The sequence below is a fragment of the Neovison vison genome, chromosome 7 (assembly GCF_020171115.1).
Source record: "Neovison vison isolate M4711 chromosome 7, ASM_NN_V1, whole genome shotgun sequence".
Taxonomy (NCBI): Eukaryota; Metazoa; Chordata; class Mammalia; order Carnivora; family Mustelidae; genus Neogale; species Neogale vison.
The window spans coordinates 118,142,374-118,162,025 of record NC_058097.1 but is presented as its reverse complement, the minus strand read 5'-3'; the positions used below and the strand labels follow the sequence as shown (position 1 = coordinate 118,162,025).

At 34.5% G+C, this 19,652-nt stretch overlaps 1 protein-coding gene across 3 annotated transcripts in view; it reads left to right on the top strand.

Annotated features, from left to right (window-relative positions):
• ARHGAP32 (Rho GTPase activating protein 32) overlaps positions 1-19,652 on the top strand; it is a 201,368-nt gene that overhangs the window by 101,073 nt on the left and 80,643 nt on the right. For 2 of the 3 annotated variants that reach the window (XM_044258195.1, XM_044258194.1), the window contains 4 exons: positions 11,638-11,775; positions 14,173-14,265; positions 15,139-15,261; positions 16,774-16,851. In XM_044258195.1, the coding sequence (XP_044114130.1) occupies positions 11,638-11,775; positions 14,173-14,265; positions 15,139-15,261; positions 16,774-16,851 (432 nt within the window). Of the gene's footprint in view, positions 1-11,206; positions 11,236-11,637; positions 11,776-14,172; positions 14,266-15,138; positions 15,262-16,773; positions 16,852-19,652 lie in introns of those variants that run through there. The other variant, XM_044258196.1, reaches the window with a different exon arrangement.

Here is a 19,652-nt window from a genome sequence, read left to right as displayed (position 1 = left end):
TTACTCCCCACCCCTTGTTTTATGTATTTGACTTCATATTTTCTATCTTTTTACTTAGTGTATCCCTTTACTAATTATTGTAGATATTGTCGATTTTACTAAATCTGTCTTTTAACCTTCATACTAGCTTTATAAGCGATCAATCCACCATCTTTATATATGTTAGCTTTTACCAGTGAAATTTTTTCTTCCAAAATTTTCTGACTTTTAGTTATGACCCTTTCCTTTATGCTTAAAGAAATACTTTGAACATTTCTTGTAATGCCAGGTTATTGATGAACTTCTAAAAATTTTGCTTGTCTGGGAAACTTTATATCTCCTTCAATTCTGTATGAAAACTTAAACAGTTCTTAGTTGTAGGTTTTTTCCTTTCAGCAGTTTGAATATATCATGCCACTTCTTTCTGTCCTGAAAGCTTGGTGCTGAAAAATCAGCTGATAGTCTTATGGGTAGTCTCTATACTCAACCACTGGCTTTTCTCTTATTGCTTTTAAGATTCTCTCTTTATCTTTAATTTTTGCTATTTAAATTCTCAATATGTCTTGGTGTGGTTCTCTCTGGGTTTGGCTTGTTTGGGGCTTCCTTGACTTCCTGAACTTGGATGTCTGTTTTCTTTCTCAGGTTGAGGAAGTCTTTAGAGGCTCTTTAAGTGGAAGCCTCAAGAATCCCAGGCCAAGTGGTTATGATCCCAGGCCATGATGTAGTCTGAGTGATAGTTATAATATTATAAGCTGGTATAGCATGGGCCCAAAGCAGTGGAACAGATAACTGTCGTACAGTCTCATTTAACCACATTGCTGTGTCTCAGGTGAATATTAACCATTCTGAAAACGACTCATAGGGCGCCTGAGTAGCTCGTTTGGTTAAGCATCTGCCTTTGGCTCAGGTCGTGATCCCAGCATCCTGGGATCAAGTCCCACATTGGGTTCCCTGTTCAGCAGGGAGTCCCCTTCTCCCTCTCCCTTTGCCTCCCTCCCGGCTTGTGCTCCTTTTCTCTCTCTCTCTCTCTCAAGTAAATAAAATCTTGGAAAAAAAAAAATGACTCAAATGCTTTGAAAAATAGATCTTTAATGCCTTGCCGAAGCTCCCGGTGCCCTGCCTTTCATACTAATCATGATCTAGAATAAAGTGTCTTACCAGTGTAAGAATATTATTTTTTAAATGTTCCTTCCATTTCTTTTTCATTCTCTTTTTCAAGTACACAAACTGAAAAAGAGTATTATGTAGAATAAACAGATTGGCTGGTGTGGATAAAAAAACACTCCTGTGTCTTGATATTGATCTGAATGATAATACTTTATCTTTTCTGAAAATCACACTGATTTTTTCTCTGCCTATTCCTTACTTTTCAGAAAGCATAATGTATTTAGTTTGAATTTAATAAATATTAATAATAATTCTAGGAGATCTGGTCTCATGTCAAAGAAGATACTAGAAAAACTTTTACTGTCTCAAGTGTTGAATGTTCAGTAATTTTTAAAAGTTCAAAAAGAGAGAAACCCTCACACTAATTGAGCCCTATTACTTAGAATAAATCATTTATAAGTATAATGTCAATGGTAATGAGTCTCCATGCCACTCAGTGTTCTATTGTTTTATTCTTTAGCAAGTAAGCAAACATCAGCTTTTAAGTGTTGATTTTAAAATGGCAAATTTAAACCTACTGTTACAGAATTTATTTTAACATGTGTCCTAAGGAAAATCCTTTATGATCTTTGCTTTCTGTAAGTATAGTTTTGTTAGTGTAAGAAATTGCTGCTTAATAAAGTCCTATTTTTTTTTTTTGTTTCATTGTAAGCTTTAGACCAGTTGAAATGAATGGTTTATTGTGTTTGGATTGTATTAACTACCTTTGTATTTTAATGAGAATTCATCATTATATAATAGTCTATTTTTTCTGAGGATCAAGTTTTTCATAAATATTTACTGTACTCTGAAAGCTCCTTTATGTCCTGGTAGGTGGGGTAAACAGTTGGTTTTAGGGGAATGCTTTCCTGCCTCAAAATATCTCCTGCTTGAAATTCCACCATCAGAAATGCATTCCTTGGTATTAAATATCTCCTCCACTTAGTCTACTTAGAAAATGCCGTTATTGAGGGGTGGGGTTGACTTATCACATTTGTAGAGCATCTGTGTATGAACAAAATATATAGATAGGTTTTGTTAAACATCCCAACCTTGTAACTCTTTTGTGAAATGTGTTACTGTTTTCATTTTATAGGTGAGCAAACTGTTGCTGATAGATGTTAAGTAACTTATGTAAAGTCCTATATCTAGGATAAAGCCCTGCTGAGGTTAAATCAGTTCATTTTCTTTTCAGATCATTCTTTTTTTACTGAACTTCATCATACCATTAAAGAGAGAATTTATTCTTTTTCAGTCAACTTTTCCATGATAAAGGGACTTCCACGGACATGGGTGAGGACTGTTCTTCTCAGAAAGAACAGCAAATATATCTAGAATTTGTCTTTTTCCATCTATATTATTACCAAACTAGTCCAAGGTGCTGTATCTTGTTGGGATGTTATGATTAGCATTTGTGTTTGCATCCTATAATCAGTTAGAACCCTTTAAACTGCTGGAGTGATGTAAAATGTAAATTGAAAATGTTATCTTCATGGTTAACACTCTTCAATAAATTTTCACTGTATTTAGAGCTGAACCCAAACTGCTAACCAAGTCCTGTGAAAGTCCCACCTGATCTGGATCTTGCTTATCTCTTCTGCATCCTGTCACGATAGTCTGCTCATTTCTTTGTTCTGGTCACACTGACTTTCATTCAGTTTGACTAAGTCCTTTCCTACTATAAAATGTTGAATATTCCTCATCTTGTAACTCCGTTCACACTGCACTGGCTGTGTCTGGTGCCTTCTCAGTTTTCAGGTTAGAGTTTAGATACCACCTCCTCAGAAGGGCTTTTCCTGACTGCCTTTCCTGAGGTAGGTTCTTGTTTAATCTCCTTACAGAATGAAGTTATAATTATTTTACTTATGTATTTATTTACTTTAAAAAGTATTTGTTCAAAAAGATACACGCGCTTCTATGTTTATTACAGCATTATTTACAATAGCCAAGCTATGGAATCAACCCTAGGCAGCCATTAATAGATGAACAGATGAAGTTATGGCATATATATACACAGTGGAATATTATCCACCCGTAAAAAAGAAGGAGCGCTTGCTACTTGTGACAACATGGATGGAACTAGAGGGTATTATGCTGAGTGAAATAAGTCAGACAGAGAAGAACAGATACCATATGGCTTCACTTATATGTGGATTCTTAAAAGCAAAACAAACAAAACAGAAATAGACTCAATTATAGAGAACAAACTGATGTTTGACAAAGGGGAGGTGGTTGGTGAGATGGGCAAAATAGGTAAAGGGAGTTACAAAATACATAAATCATGGAGTATAGTAACATTGCGCAATGACGGATGGTAACTACACTACTGTGGTAAGCATTTTGTAATGCTTATAATTGTTGAAGCCCTGTGTTGTGCCCCTGAAACTAGTGTGTGACATTCCATTTCAGTGCTACTTCAGTAACACTTACTTTTCTCAGTAGAAATAAATTTTGAGAAATCAGAGGTTTGATGGTTCTCTGGCATTTCTAATGCTTACTCCAGCTCTCGTGCTGTGTAGGTCCTCAGTAACGAGAGGAAGAAGAACAAATTTTTGTCTTAGAAATTTGATCCTGTGTACATTAGTGATTTCTTTTTCTCTCATCCTTTTTTAGCCTTATCAAGAATTGTTGATATCTTGTTACTGGTTGGATAACAAAAATTACTTGATAGTAATAACTATTAAGGTTAGAAGTTATCAGTAAATTAGAAGTTTAAAAATTTAAGCAGATATACATAATGAGTTTTTTGAATTGTTTGTGTTTTATTTATAAAAGAAGTAAATTTCTAAAATATTCTGATCATTTGTAGTTGATCCTTGAACAACACCAGTCTAAGTAGCATGATTCCACTTACACATAGATTTTTTTTAAAAAAAAGGTTTTATTTGACAGACAGAGATGACAAGTAGGCAGACAGGCAGGCGGTGGTGGTGGGGGGAAGCAGGCTCCCTGCTGAGCAGAGAGCCCGTTGCGGGGCTCAATCCCAGGACCCTGGGATCATGACCTGAGCCGAAGGCAGAGGCTTTAACCCACTAAGCCACCCAAGCGCCCCTAGATTTTTTTTTTTTAATAAATATATGTATTCCTGTAAATGTATCTTCTCTTCCTTATGATTTTCTTAATAACACTTCTTTCTTCTACCTTACTTTAAGAATACAGTAAAAAAAAAGAATATAGTACATAATATAACATATAAAATATGCTTATTGGCTTTTTTCTGTTATTCCATGGCTTCCAGAGTAGACTATTAGAAGTTATGTTTTGGAGGAGCAAAACTTAATATTTGGATTAAAAAAAAAAAGATTTTATTTGTTTATTTGACAGACAGATCACAAGTAGGCAGAGAGGCAGGCAGAGAGAGAGGAAGGGAAGCAGACTCCCCGCTGAGCAGAGAGCCCAATATGGGGCTTGATCCCAGGACCCTGAGATCATGACCTGAGCCAAAGGCAGAGGCTTAATCCACTGAGCCACCCAGGTGCCCCAGTATGTGGATTTTTGACTGTGCATCGAGGTCAGTGCCCCATGTTGTTCAAGGGTCAGTTGTATTTTATTCAGTTTATTTGGAAATTTGATGATTAAACTGCATCTGAAATTTTTGCATATGAAATTTCAGGTTCTTTCATATCTGCTAAAATGGGTGATATTTTACTATATTTAGAATTTTCTCAGTGAATTTAACAGTTTTAGATGATTTGCAAATTATATTGAGGTTTTAATTTTGTGAATGATAATCTGTTTAAAAGAACAGATTTTACTGGGATAAGAACATTTTTAAAAAATCGAAAGAAATCAGTTCACTGTTGTATAATTTTGACTGAATTTTGACATCCAGTCCCCCACCATACCACCACTTACTTTTCTAGATTCTTTTGCATTTTTGTGGTTGGTGGTTATTTATTTCCTTGAGTAAACTGCTTAGAAAGAAGAAAACATGACTACTTTTTAAAAATTAGTATATTTTTTAGAATAGTTTTAGGTTCACAGAACACTTTAGTGAAAAGTTCAAGGTTCCTGTATACCTCTTATCCCCACATATGCTCAACCTTGTTCACTATGGACATCTTTCCCCCCAACCTGGTATCTTTGTTACAATTGATACTACATATCTTTGTCACCAAGGGTTTAGTCATCGTGTTGTACATTCTGTGGGTTTGGACAGATTTATAATAATATATACCCACCATATGGTATCATACAAAATAGTTTCATTGCCCTAAAAATTCTCTGTGCTGTATTTATCTTTCACTTCTCCCTAACCAGTGGTAACCACAGATATTTTTATTGTCTCAGTAGTTTTGTCTTTTTTCAAAATATAATATTGTTTGAATTATTACAGTATATAGCCTTTCCAGCTTGGCTTCTTTCACTTAGTAATATGCATTCAAGTTTCCTCCATGTCTTCTCATGATTTCTTTCTTCTTAGGGCTGGACAATATTCCATTGCTTGGATCTACCACAGTTTACATACACTACCACATTACATCCACCAGCTGAAGGACATCTTGATTGCTTGTAAATTTCAGCATGAATAAAGTTGCTATAAACATTCACGTGCAGGCTTTTGTGTGGACATAACTTTTAGCTTACTTGATAAACACCAAGGAGTCTAGTTGCTGGAACCTATGGTAAGGTATGTTTAGTTTCATAAGAAACTGACATACTGTCTTCCAAAGTGGGTTTACCATTTTGTGTTCCTACTAGCAATGAAATAAATATCCTGTTGCTTCACATCTTTGTCAGCATTTGGTTTTACCAGTTCTGGATTTTTGCCATTCTGATAGGTGTGCAGTAGTATCTCATCTTAGTTTGCATTTCCCTGATAACATGTGATATGGAACATCTTTTCATATACTTAGTGATCATTTACGTATCTTTTTGGTGAGGTCTCTGTTAAGGTCTTTGGACCATTTTTAAATCAGTTGTTTTCTTATTGTTGATTTTTAAGAGTTCTTTGTATATTCGGGATAATAGTCCTTTACCAGAAAAATCTTTTGTCAAGATTTTCACTCAAGTCTATTACTTGTTTTTTCATTTTCTTGATAGTGTCTTGACACAGCAGAAAATTTTTATTTCATTGACGGTCAGCTCATCAATTCTTTATGGATTGTGCCTCTAGTGTTGTTTCCTAAAAAGTCTCTCACCAAACCCAAGATCATCCCTGTATTCTCCCATGTTACTTTCTGAGTTTTATTGTTTGCATTTTACATTAAGGTCTGTGATCCATTTTGAGTGATTTTGTGAAAGCTATAAGGCTATATTTATATTTTTGCCTGTTGATTTTGTCAATTTTTCCAACACTAGTTTTTGAAAAAGCTTTTTATCTATTGTGTTGCCTTTTCTCTTTTGTCAAAGTTTGGTTGATGATATTTAGGTATTTCTGGGCTCTCTATTTTGTTACATTGGTGTTTTTATTTTTTTTGCCCATACCATACTGTTTTGGTTATTGTAGCTTTCAGATAAGTCTTAAAATCACTTAGTGTCATTCTTCCAACTTTGTTCTTCTCTGTCAATATTGTGGTAGCTATTCTTGGTCTTTTGCCTCTTTATACAAACTTTAGAAACAGTTTGTTGATATTAACAAAAATAACTTGGCTTTGGTTTTGATTGGCATAGCACTGTGAATCCTGATCAAGTTGGGCAGAATAGACATCTTGACAATATTGAGATTTCTTATCCTTGAACATGGTATAGCTCTCAAATTTTTTAGTCCTTTGTTTACTTCTACCAGAGACTTATACTTTTCTTCATATAGATCTTGTATATAGTTTTTTAGACTTAGACTTAACTTTTTCTTTTTTTGGAGGGTGCTGATATAAATGCTATTGTGTTTTTAATTTCAAATTGAGCTTATTCATTTTGGCGCCTAGGAAAGCAGTTGACTGTTTGTATATTAACTTTGTATTCTGCTTTTTGGTATAATCACTTAGTAGTTCCAGAAGGATTTTAGATAATTATTTTGTAGTGTATACCTAAATGATTATGTCTTCTGTGTGAAAAGGCTGTTTAATTTCTTCCTTGTCCATTTGTATATCTTCTATTTCTTCTATTTCCTTTTCTTGCGTTAGCTAGGAATTCCAGTAGAGGGTCGAAAAGCAGTGGAGAGAGGGGACATCCTTACCTTGTTCCTGATCTTATTTGGAAAGCTTCAGGTTTCTCACTATTACATATGATACCCACTGTAGATTTTATAGACAGTCTTTATCAAGTTGAGGAAGTATCCCACTAGCCTTAGTTTACTGAGAATTTTTACATTGATTGAGTGTTGGATGTTTGCAAACACTTTTTGTACATTTGCCAATGTGGTCATGTGTTTTTACTTTTTTAGCTTATTGATGTGATTAATTTCATTAACTAATTTTGAATTTTGAACCAGCTTTACATGCATGCCTGTGATAGATTCCACTTGATTTTTGTATATAATTATTTTCCATGTTGTTGGATTCAATTAGCTAATAATGTTGATTTTTTTCATCAGTATTCTTGAGAGATGTGTTCTGTAGTTTTCCTTTTTTTGTAATGTCTTTGTCTTGTTTTGGTAGCTTGTTAATTCTAGCCTTATAGAATGAATTGGGAAGTATTCCCTCTGTTTCAATCTTCTGAAAGAGAGTATAGGGAATTAGTATAATTTCTTTCTTAAGTATTTATTTCTTAAATATTTGTTATATTTGTTATAATTCAAACATTGTGAATCTTGGCCTGGAGCTTTCTCTTTTGGAAGCTTATTAATTATTGATTCAATATTTTAACTAGATATAGGCCTTATTCAGATTGTCCATTTCTTTTTGTGTAAATTTTGTCAGATTGTGTCTTTTGAGGATCTGGGTTAGTTTCATCTAGGTTAACATATATGAGCATAGAAGTTATTTATAGTGTTTATTATTCTTTTAATGTTCATATCTGTTGTGATGTTCTCTCTTTCATTCCTGATATTAGTAATTTGTGTTTTCTCTTCTTTTTCTTTTACTTAGCTCGCTAAGGGTTTGTTGATTTTATCAATCTTACCAAAGAATCAGCTTTTGGTTTTGTTAATTTTCTGTGTTGATTTCCTGTTTTCAAGTTTATTGATTTCTACTGTAATTTTTTTTTATTTAGTCTGTTTACTTCGGTTTAATTTTCTATTTTTTAATTTTGCTGTTTTTTTTTAAGATAAAACTGTAGATAATTGAGTTTAGCTCTTTCTTTTTTTCTAGATTTCTATGTCTCTCCAGTTCTGGGAAGAGCAATTTGCCCTGTCACCTCATTTCTCTCATGGATCTAAGAAGAGTTACTGATTTTTCAGTTTGTTACTTATTAGGACAGCTTTTTACTTGTTCAGCTTTTTATTTGTTAGGACAAAAGGGGCAATCTCTAAGCTCTTTATATACTGGAAAAGAAATTGGAAGTCTGATTTACTTTTAAACTGACAATAAGATCATTTCTGAAATATGACCGAATCACAATGTGTTTTCATTGGGCTTCTTATTTTTATTGGTGCTTGATAAGACAGAGCCAGAGGAACTAAAAAGTTTAACTTGCAGAACAAATGTAAAGCACAAAATCCTCTTTTAAAAATACAATGTATTGTAGGAAGAAGTCTTAAGTAAGAAAGCCCTACCAGCTTCTTTCTTACTTCTTTTAAGCAAAAAATTAATAGCTGAAACTGGTAATTCAGCCAGTATGGAAAATAGCCTGACCTCTAAAGATACATTACTTTCCTAGTTGAAACCCTGATGTACTTAAAGGTAATCAGTAATGGCGTAGTTTCCTTTGAGTTTCTGCACTTTTGGTGACCAGTCATTTGTTCTGTTGAATACTGTGGGGAATTGTTTGGAAACTCTGTTTTCTAATTTTACTCTGTTTGGCCCAGAACAAGTTCTCTAAATCAATAAAGAATAGAAATAACCAGCATGTACTGAGCCATTTCTGTTACCCGGTACTCTACTAATCACTTTACATTAATTTACTTCATTAAATTCTTAAACAGCCAGGACGCACAGTGGGGATATTCTGATCCTAACATCAATTTCTTAGCTCTTTATTTATGTCAAGAGGTAAATCTGTTTATTTTCAGAATCTGTGCAGGTAATGTAAGTAAGGTAAATAGCGTGCTATGATAATTACTCGGGCAAATTAGACTTTGCAGTGCTGTACCTAAAGTAGTCATATGCACTTTTTAAAAAACACTTTAGGCCAAACCCAAATCAGAAGATGGAGTGGATAAATTTAAAATACTGTGGGTCATGGCAGTAAAACCTTCTTGTCCAGATGATAACGTAATTGAATTATTCTTATTTGACATGTATTTTAATTGATACTCTCTCACATAACCTATCTGAAATTTTGAGTGAATTACTTAATTTGTGATTAGATCCATAGAGAAGGAAATAAAATTTTGTCACTTGTTTTGGACAATGCACTGAATACTTGCTGTATACTAAAGGTATAAAATGCATTTATGCATTATAAAATGCACATGAACTCCTGTTCTCACCTTTAGAAGAGGAACACAAAAGAATGGGACCTTGTATGTATGATAATTGGTTCTTCTAAAATATATCCAGAGTTTGAAACAAAAAAGTCAGTATCTGTTTAATCTCTGTGATAGAGACATAAGTATGTGATAAATTTTTTGATGTATGTTTCTGATATTTGAAGCATCCCATAATTTTAAAAAGGTGTATGAAAGAGAAAATAATTGCAACTATATCCTGTTTTTATTTTTTTTTTCTGCCTTTGTTGTTTCTTTCTTTCTTTTTTTCTTTTTTGTCATCCAAAGGAACAAGTATTTAACCCTCTGTGGTACTTAGGAAATCTTTGGGTTCAAAGACAGTGGTAGAACTGAGAAAACAGAGGAACTTATTTCAGCAAAGAGTAAAAGAATGACTTTTCATAGCAGAAGAAACAACACTTAAAGATCAGGGAGGCAAGAAATGGAACAAACATCTCAAACTGAATAAATGCAAGTAATTGAGCATAATTGGAAGCAAAGAAAGGACATGGAGGAGTGATGACTGAGATCAGCATATAAATTTAGATAGAGCTCAGAGGATGAAAGCCGTGATATGTGCAAATATGTTTGGACTTTATCCTGTGGATCAGTGGCTCCCATTTCAGGCTGATCATCAGAATTAACTGAATCCCATTTCAGCTATTTCAGCCTCATGGAACTAGTATTTCTTAGAACAGTGACCAGGACACTGTTTGTTAAAAGTCTCTGCCACGTGTATTTTCTTATTTCATTCTAGTAAACCCTCTCAGACAGGGAATTAGTATTGTTCTCCACCCATGCAGTATAGAATTACAGTCCAGAGTAGGACAATACAAGTTTATCATGTTAGTTTTAACATACCTGTGGTTAGAATTCAGTATGTCTCTCTCCTGGGAAGTGATGCCTTCTGTTTCTGCCCCTTTAGGCTGGGGCAAATGGAGAAGAGCTACACTGCCTTTCTTCAGTTCTGAGATGGTCGCTCCGATGGGTATTTCCTGCACTCCTTCCAGATTTTTTATGAGGTGAATGCCTCTGTATAAAATTAGGTTCAGTTGCAAAACTAAATGGGTGTGCACTTGGGACCTGCTCATTAGTGCTGACCATGGGAGTTTTTGAAGGAATTGTGATAATGTTTACCTGATAAGCTTTGTGTTTTGTACTGGTGGGGAGGGAGCAGGGCAGATCAAAGGTAGAGAGTATTAGCACTAAGAGAAGATGTTCATCCCTACTAAAGCTTGGGTTATAAAAAGTAATAGAGTCAAGAGAAAATTAGAAGGTAGAATATAGTAAATATGCTCTGTGAGTGGATTTTCATTTTTGATGAGCTTGTGAGATTGGGCAAGGAGAGGAAGAAAGCCTGTGATTGTCGGGAGGTATAATGAGTTCTAGATAATACATCCATATCGAATGCATATTGACTAGGACTTCAGTGGTTTCGATTTTCCAGTCTTAGCTCAGAAAATGTTGGTGATAACTATCGATAACTTCGTTTTATTTTTCTTTAATTTTTGATAATATTCTCCCATCCAAAATTATTTTATGGTTCTTTCTGTGGGTTTAAGGTCACATGCTGTCTTACCGTCTAGCAGTTATTACTCCCAAAGAGAGCCAGTGGACTTTCTACCGCCAGCAGTAGAAAGATGGTCAGTGGAGAGTTTTATCTTATTTTCCCTTACTGACATTTTAATGTACTATAACTCACTAGGGTGTTTCAGAGTTTACCTATTTACCTGGGCACCTGGGTGGCTCAGTTGGTTGAGTGTCTGACTCTTGGTTTTGGCTCAGGTCACGATGTCGTGGGTTGTGGGATCCAGCCTGGCATTCACATTAGGCTCCATGCTCAGCAGGAAGTCTGCTTGAGGGTTCTCTCCCTCTTCCTCCTCCTGACCCCTGCTCATGTGGTTTCTTTCTCTCTCTTAAATAAGTAAATAAATATTTAACTACTTACCTATTTACTATGAAGTTGATGAGCTTTTCATTAGCAAATGTGAAATATCCTGAATATAAAGTCATTGTAGAAAAGCTTCTTTTCTTTCTTACCATAGGGCAAAAGTTGGATTGTTAAAAGAAGTTATGAAGATTTTCGGGTACTTGATAAACATCTCCATTTGTGTATTTATGACCGACGATTCTCCCAACTCTCAGAGCTTCCCCGTTCTGATGCCCTGAAGGACAGTCCAGAGGTAAGCATTTAGTACTTGCAGCAGTAATCACTGTATATAAATTAGCAGAAAGTTTTGTGTGTATACTAAATAAAAGCTTATATTGAACAATCAGGATGATTCCTGGGATAATTTAATTATTTCATAACAAAAAATTTAGTAATGCTCTGAAGAATGTTTAGAATTAAAGTAGGCCTGGGTAGCTCAATGGGTTAAAGCCTCTGCCTTTGGCTCAGGTCATGATCTCAGGGTCCTGGGATCAAGCCCCACATCAGGCTCTCTGCTCAGTGGGGAGCCTGCTTCCCTTCCTCTCTCTCTCTCTGCCTCTCTGCCTGCTTGTGATTTCTGTCTGTCAAATAAGTAAATAAAATTTTAAAAAATAAAGTAGGTTTGGAGTGTAATTCTATAAAAAAATCATAGTATATAAACACTACCTATATGAGCAGACCATTCTCTAAAGGGAACATAAAATATGAAAGCAAAAATATGGAAAAATGTTGACCTCACTAATAATTAGAGAAAGGCGTAGTTTATGATGACATGCCGTTATCTGTGCCCTTACCTCCACTCCTGCCATACTTCTAGTAAAAAGAGAAAAGATTTTTAAAAAATTTAAATGGGAAGAGATTCTTTAAAACATCAGAAAAGAACAACCATCAAAATTTTGAGGAATCTTTGGGAGTAGATGGGGTAAGATTTATGGAGATGAGCAAATACAGTAAAAAAACATGTACAATGGGGCGCCTGGGTGGCTCAGTGGGTTAAGCCGCTGCCTTCAGCTCAGGTCACGATCTCAGGGTCCTGGGATCGAGTCCCGCATCGGGCTCTCTGCGCAGCGGGGAGCCTGCTTCCCTCTCTCTCTCTCTCTGCCTGCCTCTATGTCTACTTGTGATCTCTGTCTGTCAAATAAACAAATAAAATCTTTAAAAAAAAATGTACAAGAGGATTGAAGAAGACAAACTAGAAGTCTTGATTGTATAAGCTAAATAAATAAAATAACTGAAAAGAGCAAACAAGGCTGTCCTCAGAGAGAAAGTAAGATTATCAGCTGTGGAATGAGAGCAGAGTTGTATAAAAATAAAAAAATCAGAGATCTTAGAAATGAACATGTGCTTATGTAAGTTCATTTTAGTCATCGCAAACCTGAATAGTTGGACTGTGTGCAACATGGACACAGGTGAAGAGAGCATTAGTGAGCTGGGAGAGCAAATTTTTTAAGAATATACCCCAGAACAGAAAGAAGGATGAAAAGTTGGGGGAGAATAATGGAAATCACAGAGAATAGATTTTGAAGTTCCTACTTCCCTTTTTTAGGAGCTCTATGAGGATACAGTAGGTGGAAGTAATTAAAAATTAATATAAGAAATTCCCTAAAACTAAAAAAAGTCATGTTTCAGATCAGATGGGCCCAGTAAGTGCTAAGTATGATGACTGGAAAGACATGCATTTAGAGACACTATTGTGAAATTTCAAAATGCCAAAACAGAAAACCCAGAAAGATTTTGGAGAGCAAAACGCTTTCTTAAAAAAATAAGAATTGTTTTGACATTAGACTCCTCAGCAGGCGCATTGGATACTTGAAAAGAGTGTAGGTACTTTTCACATCCTGAGGGGAAGCCCTTTCAAATTTCTAATTAATTCCAAGGCAGTTAAGAAGGTAGGACAAAGTAGCGATCTCCTCAGTCTTGTAAGAACTGACACAGCAGCAGGGTCTCAGGAACATCTTAAAGTCACAGATTCTTTTGTATCATAGGAAACCTTGAAGTCCATCTCCGTTTCCCATCTCCACCTACTTGTCACATTTTTCTTTCTCAGGCTGTCTCAGGACATGGCCACCAAGAAAAGTTCCCAGGTTTTTATTCTCCTTTTTTAAGACAGCCACCAGAATGAGTTGAAATTTTGTATCATAATTCCTAATTCTTACCATAACTCTTGTTAGGCCAGCTAATTGGTCCTGGACCATTCCATGGACCCATGGTGTGCAATTGCACATGAACGTGGCTGTCCTGTCACAGCTGCATGAGTGGAAGATTACAGCATGTCCCGGAGAGTTTCAAGGTAGCCAGGAGGAGGTTGGGCAGAAAAGGCCAAGTACATCTGTATCTGCTATAATTATCTTTTTTATATTTTCAGTATAAAATTAAAGACAGCAACAAGGTTAGAAGCTATAAACTAGTTTGACCCCTGATGATGAGGAGATAGCAGTTAAAGTTCTTTACAAGACAGGGGTTTTCTGTGTAAGTGCCTGTGGTTTCACTTAATGGAACTCTTGAGCCTCTGTGAAGAATCCCCTATAACTATTAAAATGCCTAAAAATCTGCAGATTTTTTGCCCTCAGAAACCAATTTATACCAGTTACTTGAACAGAGTGCTGTATCTTGACTTTGAGTTACCACTGAATCTTTTCTTTCTCTTTAGTCTGTCACTCAGATGCTTATGGCTTACCTGTCCCGCCTTTCAGCAATTGCCGGCAACAAGATCAATTGTGGACCTGCCCTTACTTGGATGGAGGTATTATCTATTTCACCTCGTATCAAAATTTATTTTTAAACTGTCTACTTCAGAAATTTAATATTAATTTAATTTTGATAGCTATTGAGTTTCAGGAATCCAAGAAAGGGAGTTTATTCTTATTTTTTTGGAAAGATAAAGTGATACATTAAGGATTTTTTATCTCAGATCTATCTTTCTTTGAGAATCCAGTAAGCTTATTTAAATATATCTTGTAAATTGCAATGGCACCTCTTATTTTGGTATTTAATGTATTAACGTGTATATATATATATAGTGTGTGTGTGTATATGTGTGTGTGTGTGTTTAGTTGACATAGTAATTGAAAATATTTTTCAATTATTTATGAACAAGAGATAATTCACCTTTTGAAGAGTCCAATTTAAGATTAAGTATTACATATTACAGTATCCAGAAAATATGCTAGGTATTTCTCCTTAATTTGCATATGTAAAATTATATTAATCTGTCCTCTCAGTAGAAATTGGAAGACAGGATGGGAAATAGAATATGGAACTTAGAGCCAACCTGCATTAAGATATTGGCTCTTCCATTTTTGGCTGTGTGATCTTGTACAAATTATTTAATTTCTCATGAATTATATAACCTCTTTTAGCTTTAGCATCTTCATCTTTAAATGATGATAATGGTGTTAAGTATCCTTTAGAGTTATGAGGATTAAATTAAATCATGTTCTGTGCACAGCACAATGACTAGTATACACTAAGTACTCAATATATAATAGTAGTTTTTTAAAGATTCTTCAGGTTGTGGTTTCTCAAAATCAAATTGAATACTTTTTATGAATAGTCAAAGAAACTTTTGCAAGTCCCATGTCTTTAACCATCTCATAGTTCATTTTCTTTGTTATAGATTGATAATAAGGGAAATCATCTTCTAGTTCATGAAGAATCATCCATTAACACTCCTGCTGTTGGTGCTGCCCACGTTATCAAGAGGTACACTGCTCGGGCCCCTGACGAATTGACTTTAGAGGTAAATGACTAAAGACTCAGGCCCTTATCCTGTACTTCATTGTCTTTCAGCCTGGAATGCCATCTATTTTTATTAAATGACCATATTCATCCTTGAAAATTCAGCTTGTATCTCCCGTTTCTTTTAGGAAGTCATCTTTGATCTTCTCCCTACTCTGTGCAAATACCTATCCCCAAATAGCCTGGATTGACATTTCTTTTTTCTTTCTTTCTTTCTTTTTTTTTTAATTTTATATTTAAGTAATCGCTACATCTAATATGGGGCTTGAACCCATAACCTCGAGATCAAGAGTTGCATGCTCCATGACTGAGTCAGCCCGGCACTCCTATCCCTGACATTTCATGTATTACACTCAGTCATAGTTGTTATCCTGTTTATCTCCGTGATCTTGAGAGTCAGTCTTTTGTCTTTGTGTTTTTAGTACTAAAAACGATAACCAATGATACTTTCTTCTCATTGTTTGTTCAAAGATTGAGTTAAAGAACAGATGAAAAGTGAAAAGAACATTTCTTGCTATCAGATACAAAAGGAGGAGAATTAAGTTTCCTTAATATTGACTGATGAGAGACAAAAAAACTGCAAACAGTTGCTCAGTTTAAGAAAAAATGATACAAAGTTTGAGGTTCCATACATAAAGGAATGCATGTCTTGAAAGATGCCATGTCTGTTAGCAAGAATGAAGTGAAGATAACTCTTTCATGGCCTGAGAGATCAGTTGTTAATATACAAAGAAAAATTCTTAAAGCAATATGTATACCATAGTAAAACTGTTCTGAGGTAGTTTACTATGTTTTATCCTAGAAATCGTAACTTATTTTGATTGAAGAGTGTAACTCCCATTCAGTATATTGTTTGAAACTATCATTATGATTTTTGTATTTATGATTTTGCAAAAGTTTGTATACACTCACTAGTTTGTCATTTAGAGTGAAGAAAGTAGGCCATTAAGTGAAAATGTTATATTGTACCATCTATTGAAAAAAGTATAGTTGTCATCCAACTTTATACTTACTGTGGGTAACCAGGTGATTGTAGACATTGCAAGCCTTTGTTATATGATTAAATAAAATATATCAAATGCTCAAAACAGTACACTAAATGTTATTAATAAAAGCTATGGCTGTTCTAAATATGAATACTTTAAACTGTCCCTTGTAAGTGGATCTGATCCCTTTTAGTAACAGTCACAATATTTTAGCAGAAGTGGTGATGGCGGTATGACACCTGGCATTCAAAAATCGTATGGTCTAAATTTGGCTTTCTGAAGTTCCTGCACATATGTTGCTTGGATCCCCATCTTCATGCTTCTTAACTTTTTTTAGAACTCTTCTTTACAAATTAAAGATTATTAAATTTTTTACAGAAAAAGGTATTATGTTTTTCCAGAAATAACTAGCCTGAGAATAAGGATTGTACTTTAACTTTTTGTTCTAGTTCAGATTTTAAATTCTAGACATAACAATTGGTTTAAAATTTGACTAAAAAATTTTCACTTAAAATTCTTCCTTGTAGGTGGGAGACATCGTTTCTGTTATTGACATGCCCCCAAAAGTGTTAAGCACGTGGTGGAGAGGCAAGCATGGATTTCAGGTAAGCAGCAAAGAATTAGGTGTGAAGAAGTTCAAAAAACAGGTTTTGTTTATTCTTCAGTAATATTTCTCTTTATAGCATGTACTGGCAATGGACTTTGTCAGCAGAAATAGAAATATGTAGATGATATTAGACTTGGATTTCCTTTTCTGCTTACTCTTGTGGTTGTTTAATCTTCTTTTCTAAATGGTGATATAACCAAAGTTCGAACAGAATTACAGGTCTGATGACCACTTTTAGATTATCAGGCCTATAACTCCACCTTGCTTTTAATACTGGTTTTGAATCATAATTCACATATTTTTTCTGTTCTCTAGAATTAAGTCAGTTTGATCAACATTTTTTATAAAAAGGTATTTTAACTGATATTTAAATAATATGTTAATTGCATACCAGCAATGGCATCTAAAGCAGTCTCATTTCTTTTTTTATATATTCCTAAATAATTTGAGAGCTAATGATGGACTCTTTAGATTGACTAACACTAATATCCATAGGATATGTAGGTTTTCTTTTATCAGTTAAAATCATCCATAGAAGAGCATCTGAAAATGCCTTAAAATTGTGTCTTTAGTAGGTAACCTGTGAATTTTTTATGGATTTTGTGGTCTTTTTATAAAGGTGTTCCTAAAATGCTACATAAATAAAATGTTCATTCTATATAGCTAGAAATATTAATAAGTATTATATAAATATCTTGAGCTTTGCATGTTAAATGGAAACTAGTATTAGGTTTTTATAAAATACATTTCATTTAAAAATAATCATACAGTTTAAAACAGGATAGCATGGTGTTAAAGAGTGTGGGCTTTGGTGCCAGATTGCCTGGGTGTTATGCTGTGTTACCTTGAGCTTGTTAATTTTACTTCTCTGTGCCTCAGTTTCCTCATTTGTAAAGTGGGGATTGTAAGACCCTTCTTTGTTTCATAGGATTATGGTAAAGATTTCATATTTGAGGTTAAAATATGTGAAGTACATAGACTAGGCCTGATGCGTATATTTCAAAAAAAATGTTGATTTTTAAGTGTAAGTAATTCTGTTTTTTTTTATAAATTTAATTTTATCTATCCTTTAATCCATTATAAAATCATATATAGCAATTGAATTTGTTGGTGAAGACCAGGAAAATCATATTCATATTATGCCACAAATTCTCTTGTTTGTATAGTTGGGGACTTTTATTTGTCTCATTTCTTAATTGCTGTGCATAATTGGTGCATTTGCTTAAATGTAAAACTAAATAGAAAAGTAGGGTCATCTTTTTTCCTATTAAGTGGTCAATTCTCCATATTCATAAACTGTAGGGTCTAAGAGATGATTAAAAAAATAAATTTGGCTTTAAGATGGCTGTTTTTTTCTTGATTTTGCTATCTTTCTTATAATTATAGACAAGTTATTTGCTTTCTTCATACTTGAGCTTCTTCTTAATTGGAGAGTTCCATTCAAAATCTCTCTAGTTATTCTCAGCATTTTTCTTCTATTATTGTAAAACTGGTAGTAGGTTTTCCCTTTTTTCATGTGACAGATAATTTATTGAGATCTGACTCTGTGCTAGGCGTAGATTTATCTTCCTAACTCTTTTATTTAGGGTCACACAGAACAGTTTCTTTTTTTTTTTTTTTTTAAAGATTTTATTTATTTATTTGACAGAGAGAGATCACAGTAGACAGAGAGGCAGGCAGAGAGAGAGAGAGAGAGGGAAGCAGGCTCCCTGCTGAGCAGGGAGCCTGATGCGGGACTCGATCCCAGGACCCTGAGATCATGACCTGAGCTGAAGGCAGCGGCTTAACCCACTGAGCCACCCAGGTGCCCCCACAGAACAGTTTCTTGCCTAAACAGATTATTCTTTTAAATATTAATATATAAATTAACAATTGTTAAAAATTAGCTTGTTGCCAAAATATATTAAAAATAAAAATAGATTTTTAAACTTACACAGGATTTATTTTTAGTTGATAATGAAAGGATATTTTATATAGCATTGCTATTTGTTTTCATTCTAATTGGTCCTGGAAGGGCGGTCATTTCTGTTTATATCATGTTGGAAAATACGGATTTGAGAAGAGTTGATTGTGGGCATTGTGGGGGGTGTCTCCCGTAAAAACTAGGAGCAGTCTTTAAACATCACTGTCAAAATGTCATTTGTAAGAGGAGTCCAGTACTTTAAGGAAATAATGCACACAGTGCACTCTTCCTCGATGTTCCTAAGCGCTCATCCATTCCATTTGTAAGACTGCCTCATGGGTTATTGCAGGGAAGGTGTGAATGGGAAGGCATAAACTGAACATCTGTTATGTGCAAAGTACTACTGTGCACTTTATACATAATGTTTTCTTTAATCTCCACAAAACTATTAACCCGTTTTATGGAGGGGAAGCAGTTTGAGAGTGCTAATAAACAGTCAGGAAGAGATGGAGTAAGGGCTGCTCCTTACTTATTCAGGTCTGCTCGATCACATTGCCTAAGAAGCACGAAGCATGACTTCTGCATTTACTCTTATATTACTAACTTTATTCTCGGTTTTCTACCGTATGGAAAGGAACATCTTTCCTTCTCAGCCAACAAAGGAATGCTGTAAAGATTAACCAACAGAGGACTGTAAAGCATACAGAATTACTGGTAGAAGCATTGCTATCACAATATGTTATGTTTTTATGTAATAATTAATATATTGCATCTGGGGAGAAAACTCCTCTTCAAGGTCTTTGTAATGTTCTCTACCCTTGTTATGTATTTTTAAATGATGAGCATGTGCCCTTACTTACTCAGATATTTTATCGAGAGAGGAAGATAATTATAAT